Below are 6498 nucleotides of genomic sequence, written 5' to 3'. Positions count from 1 at the left end.
GTGTTAGCCAGGATGGTCTCGATCTCCTGACCTCGTGATCCGCCCGTCTCGGCCTCCCAAAGTGCTGGGATTACAGGCTTGAGCCACCGCGCCCGGCCTACTCTGTATTTTTTAAAAGCTTGCTAGGTGATTATGATACGCATCTGGATTTGGAAATTCCTATTCAAAAGTGCCTTTTTTTGATACTGAATCAATATTTGCATCTATACTTACAGGTGCATTCTCTGAAGAAAACAACACAAACGACAGAGGAAACAAAAGGTTTGTAAAATATATATGAGTTATAATAAGCTGAACAGAAATGTTCATGGCTCTGGGCCCCTCACTGTGGATCTCTTTAGTATATGATTACAAACAATACTCAGCTACTTCTTACAATCTTATTACCAACCATCTACAGGTGGTTTTCTATATATGGTAAAATTGAACTGCTCAGACTACATTTTGAAAATAGTTAGCATTTTAGGCTTGGGATAAAGCATCAAATCAGAAAGGAACTGTGTAATCAATGACACTGTGAGGAAACGCATTCTTACTTTTGTCTCTGCTGATCAATCCAGAATTTACAGCTCTTCCTGACAAAGTCACAGCCCATTCCTCGGCCCCAGTCTAACTTCTCAGCCATGCTGTAATTTGCTTTATACCAGCTGTGGAATAAAAAACAAAGCAAGCAACTTTTATTGCTGTCCTTTTAAAAACAACTCTAGCATAACAACTGAGAATCTCAACAGCGAGCACCTTAGGACCTTGAGAAAGACTTTGGAGGCCATCACCATAAGTGATGATTCTTGCAGAGCAGGGACTGCTACACAGGGATTCAATAACCAGGCTTATGATGAGGTATTAAATACTTTTACATTTTTACATAACAGAACAAAACACGTTTCTATTATAATTTTCACTTTATTTTACTTTGAGACAGGGTCTTGCTCTGTCACCCAGGCTGGAGTACAGTGGCACGATCCCGGCTCGCCGGAAGCTCTGCCTCTTGGGTTCAGGTGATTCTCCTGCCTCAGCCTCCTGAGTAGCTGGGACTACAGGCACCCGCCACCATGTCTGGTTAATTTTTGCATTTTTAGTAGAGACGGGGTTTCACCATGTTTGCCACACTGGTCTTGAACTCCTGACCTCAGGTGATCCACCCGCCTCGGCCTCCCAAAGCGCTGGGATTACAGGTATGAGCCACTGTGCCCAGCCTATGTCCAATACTTTTTAAATGTCCTAGCTGGGCGCGGTGACTCACACTTGTAACCCCAGCACTTTGGGAGGCTGAGGTGGTTGGATCACTTGAGGTTGGGAGTTCGAGACCAGCCTGGCCAACATGGTGAGACCCTGTCTCTACTAAAAATACAAAAAGTTAGCCAGGTGTGCGGTGGTGTGTACTTACAGTCTCAGCTACCTGGGAGGCTGAGGTGGCAGGATCGCCTCCGCCCAGGATCATGCCACCGCACTCCAGCCCGGGAAATAGAGTGAGACCTTGTCTCAAAAGAAAAAGTTCTAACAACAGAAAAAAGAAAGTACTGACTGAGTTTCCAGACAAATTTAATCGAAGGCAATCAGTTTGTTTTAGTTTGTATTTATTTTTAGAGACAAGATTAGCTTGCAAAAATTATAAAATTATACAAAGTAGTCTCTTACCTGTATGTATTATATTTTGTTCCTTTAGCATTATCAAAACAGCAAATAAAAACATAGGCTCAGGGCTGGGCGCAGTGGCTCACGCCTGTAATCCCAGCACTTAGTGAGGCCAAGGTGGGTGGATCACTTTAGCTCAGGAGTTTGAGACCAGCCTGGGCAACGTGGTGAAACCCCATCTCTATAATAAAAAATGTAATAAAAAACAATAATATTGAAAAAAAAATAGGCTCAAAAGTTGGGGAGATAAGAATTATCCCCTCCACTTATATCACCTTACTACAAAATCAAACAAATATGTAATGTAGCATCTTCCAAAACTTCTCTCCGGTCAAAGAACAAAGCTCTCACTCAGAGAGAAGCTGAAGGAGTCGCAGCGCTCCAAAGCCAAAATGCCTGCAACTTCTGCAACTGCAATGTGAGTTACATTCCCAGCTACCTTGGTGTCACAGCAAGGTCAAACTGTCCGGACAGTGACAGTGCCCCTAGTGCTGTCCACTAACAATTATTTTAGCAGGTGCTCAGGCTCAGAAGCCCTTAGCCCTATGAATAAAGTGTAGAGTAAGTAGACTCCTTTGTGAAGGTGCATGTTGGTGAGTGCAGAATATCCTATCAGTGCTGTTATTCCATCACCAGGTGGGCACCCCAGCTACACATCATGAGACCCTCTTGATAACCGTTTCTTTGCAGCTCTTTCCGTATCAGCAGTCAAAAGTTATTAAGCATTTGTCACATGGTAGGCACTTTGTTAAATGAAGGCTACAGTAGTAAACACAGAAACTGCTCTCATGAAGATCATGATCTAGTAGGGAAGACAGATACTAAAACAAAACATTTGAAGTGTGATGAGTATTCCAAAGGAGAAGTATATGATGCTAACAGGAACATAGTAACAGAAAAACCTAAGTTAGTCTGAAGAATTCGGAAAGGTTTTTCTGAGGAAGCAACTTTAGCTAAACTCAGAAGAATGAGCACTAGTGAGGGAGTAGAGGGGGCTTTAGAACCAGGGGTTTCTGAGTAGTATTAGTGAGTGGTGAAATCCACTTAGCAGATCTTGATTAACATTTCTCTCTCTTTAAAAACTCAATACGATAAAGGACTGCACTGAGGCAGCAAGAGTAAGTCTTGTTTCATGAGTCTTTAGCTCGGTTTTTTGTATAATGCTCACACTTAGTTGGCACTTACAGTATGCCAAGCACTGTACAAAAGGGCTTTACAAATATTAACTCATTTAAGTCTCATAAAACTCAATGAGATATGCTGGGCACGGTGGCTCATGCCTATAATCCCAGCACTGTGGGCAGATCACCCGAGGTCAGGAGTTCCAGACCAGCCTGGCCAACATGGCGAAACCCCATCTATACTAAAAATATAAAAATTAGCCGGGTGTGGTGATGCACACCTGTAGTCCCAGCTACTCAGGAGGCTGAGGCAGGAGAATCGCTTGACCCTGAGAGGTGGAGGTTGCAGTGAGCCAAGATCACATCACTGCACTCCAGCCTGGGCGATAGAGCAAGACTCCGTCTCAAAAAAAAAAAAAAAAAAAAAAAAGGAATAACCTCTATATGTTTAAATCCTTACACCTCTTTGACCTCTCAACAGTGAAGGTAGTATCAACAATTTTCATGGTTTTAATGGCACCTCTGCCATTAATTTTCAAATTTGATTCAATTTTCTAATTTTCTCTCAGACTGTCTTAGAAAGAGTAAGAGGTAACAATGCTTCTACTAAAGCAGCTTTAATTTTTTTTGATATGTAGGGGTTGTATAAAAGATTTCATGTAAAAACAGTATTTCTGCCAGGCATGGTGGCTCATTCCTGTAATCCTAGCACTTTGGGAGGCCAAGGCAGGAGGCTTGCTTGAGCCCAGGAGTTTGGGACCAGCCTGGGCAATATAGTGAGACCTTGTCTCTACTTAAAAAAATAAACTAAACAGTATTTCATGGCTTCACCTGAAAGTTCCACTGTTTTATTAAAAAAAAAAAAGTAATTTAAAAATTATTTGGTCTTTTCTTGATATTGGCTCAGCCTCTGCTTATTCGAAAACAAATAATATCAGGGATTTTGTCCTAATTATTACTATGTCTCGGGGCCTCAAACATTTATTGTGGCCAGGTGAGGTGGCTCAGGCCTGTAATCCCAGCACTTTGGGAGAGGTCAAGGTGGGTGGATCATTTGAGCCCAGAAGTTTGTGAACAACCTGGGCAACATGACAAAATCCCATCTCTATTTAAAATACAAAAAATTAGCCAGGCACAGTGGCACGTGCCTGTAGTCCCAGCTACTCAGGAAGCTGAGGTGGGAGGATTGCTGGAGCCCGGGAAGTCCAGGATTAGTGAGTCCAGACTGCCACTGCACTCCACCCTGCGCAACAGGAGTGAGATCCTATTTTAAAACAAACAACCAACAGAAGTATTTATTGAATGAATGAATGGAGTTGGTATGAATAATGGACAGCTAACTGTACAAGATTCAAATAATTAATAAGTATATTTTGCTTCAGCATAAAATGTCAACATTTTCTTAAGCTATGAGCTCAGTATTAATTTCATTTTAATAAACAATTCATATCCCATTGTCACAGCTGTCTTACCCAGTGTCCTCCATTAACGCCAGAGTGATCCGAGAGAGTACTCGATTCTGAGTGTGAGAACCAGTCATCGCTTCGTTCTGAAAATCACCAACAGAGTTTAACTGGAAAACGAGATTCTCTGCAACTCCTACTACTTTCTGTAATTCCTCTGATATACATATTTAAAATATTCCAACTGTGAGAGGCTGACAAGACATTCATTTAAAAGTGGTGAAATACATAAACTTTTAAAATGACTAGACCGAACCTTGAAGTGAAATCTACTTTCTGCCCTAAGTGTTTCCACTGTGTACGATTCCCTTGGAATGGCAGGCAACTGGCATTTAGAACTCTGTGATGAATGAAGATAAATCTATATGGAAACAGAAACACTACAGAAATATTATACTCTCCAGGTAAGCAAAGTGGGTGAATGAGGCAAACGCACAGATAATTTTGGGTCAGGGAGAACGGCTGTCTGAATTACACTGAAAATGTTTTCATAACCTTCAACTCTGTGATCACAGAAACATGTGCTAACATGAAAACAAGTGTGACAGAGTCATGGGGTAAACGGACTTCCTTGAAAGGTCTAAAACATCATCAAGCTCTACCATCTACCCAATATTTTCATTCATATCATACAATTCCTATCAGGAGGTCACCTAATGATGAGGACTTCACTGCCTCTGACGGAGCTTATTTCATCTTTGGACAGTTCTGAGTATTCTTTAAATCTTTCCATTGCACACCAGATGGCCATCTCAAGTACTGTGATACCATGCTTTAAAAAAAAAATAGTTCAAGGACACAAAATTGATTTGAGAGAAATTGATGTCATTACTACTCTCAGAGCTTCTGCTGAAAGGCACAAACTTTCATTTCTGGCCAATCTTCAGCTTTCTTAAGGGAGTCACTTGAGAAAATTTCTTAAGGAAAAAAAAAAAGCCAAATTTCCCATGGAAGGAAGAAATGTGCGTGTCTTCTGTAAGTTTCCATCATTGTTACTTTGACAGTAATCACAAGCGTTCATTTCATTCCTTCCATAATTTTATTAACTTTAGGCATGATGTATATAAGCTGCAACTATCTATCTAAGCAGATCTCTAAAAATAAAAAGATACTGGTTCTTATTTGGACATGATCTTTCTCAGCCAGGCTGGTCCTCCCATCTGTCTGCTGTGGTCTGGAGCTGCACGGGGAGGGGAAGAGGCGCAGACAACAGCCCCTCCACTGCCACGTGGAGCACAAGAGGAACGCCGGGCTCTACCGTGCTGACAGGCTGGGTGTTCCTTCTAATATCCTTCACTAAGGGAATCTTTTCTCAACATGGCTTGATTAGGTCCTGTGGGTTTGACTGCTTAGTTGAACCTAAAAACACCAACTGAAACCCCATCCTGGGGTATCACAGATATAAATAAGTTGCTCATTACATTTTCTAAAATACAAAATTTAAACCATAATTGTTCATTAACAGAACTGTTATGCTACATTCATATAGAAAAAATGAGTAGATCCAAGAATACAGTTTATTCTGTGAAAGCATGTGTTTCTGCAATGTGAATGAGCTCATGTGACATTAGTAAATAAGGGAATGGCATCAATATAACATGGAATCACGTTGGTTCGTTGATTTTCCCTGCATGTGACTATTTTGTGATGAAGCCTAAACACAAAGTATACTAAGATAGCCAAACACAGCAATACAAAAATGCTGTACTGTGTACAATGTGTTGCTCGGTGTAGCCAGCGACTCTGCGTGCAAATGTTTACTGTATGATTCTCACAAGTCTATGTACATTTTACCCCGTCCTCAATACTCAGATTTACAATCCCCCATGCAGCTACCATGGGTTATTATTACTGCTGATGCTGAAGGTAAAGAAATGCTAGAGTAGCCAGGCACGGACGTGCACGCCTCTAACCCCACACTTCAGGCCGCTGAGGCGGGTGAACTGCTTGAGTCCATGAGTTTGGGGTCAGCCTGGGCAACATGGTGAAACCATCTCTACTCAAAGTACAAAAAGAAAATTAGCTGGGTGTGGTGGCACATGCCTGTATTCCTAGCTACCCAGGAGACTGAGGTGGGAGAACCATTTGAGCCCAGGCGGTTGAGGCTGCAGTGAACTGAAATCATGCCGCTGTACTCTAGCCTGGACAAGTGAAGTAAGACAGAAAGAAAGAGAAGAAAGGAAAGAAAGGAAAAAGAAAAGGAAAAGGGAAAGGAAAAAGAAAAGGAAAAGGAAAGAAAGGGGAAGGAAGGAAGGAAGGAAGGAAGGAAGGAAGGAAGG

At 41.7% G+C, this 6498-nt stretch overlaps 1 protein-coding gene across 2 annotated transcripts in view; it reads right to left on the bottom strand.

Moving 5' to 3' along the window:
* LMLN (leishmanolysin-like (metallopeptidase M8 family)) overlaps positions 1-6498 on the bottom strand; it is an 83708-nt gene that overhangs the window by 34035 nt on the left and 43175 nt on the right. Inside the window, exons 11-12 of one of the 2 annotated variants that reach the window (XM_011978718.1) lie at positions 4229-4305; positions 537-647 (exon numbers count right to left, since the gene is read on the bottom strand). In XM_011978718.1, the coding sequence (XP_011834108.1) occupies positions 537-647; positions 4229-4305 (188 nt within the window). The remainder of the gene's footprint in view (positions 1-536; positions 648-4228; positions 4306-6498) is intronic. The other variant, XM_011978719.1, reaches the window with a different exon arrangement.

This window comes from Mandrillus leucophaeus, unplaced genomic scaffold (assembly GCF_000951045.1).
Source record: "Mandrillus leucophaeus isolate KB7577 unplaced genomic scaffold, Mleu.le_1.0 Scaffold199, whole genome shotgun sequence".
Classification (NCBI taxonomy): Eukaryota; Metazoa; Chordata; class Mammalia; order Primates; family Cercopithecidae; genus Mandrillus; species Mandrillus leucophaeus.
This window is presented reverse-complemented; position numbering and strand designations above follow the sequence as displayed.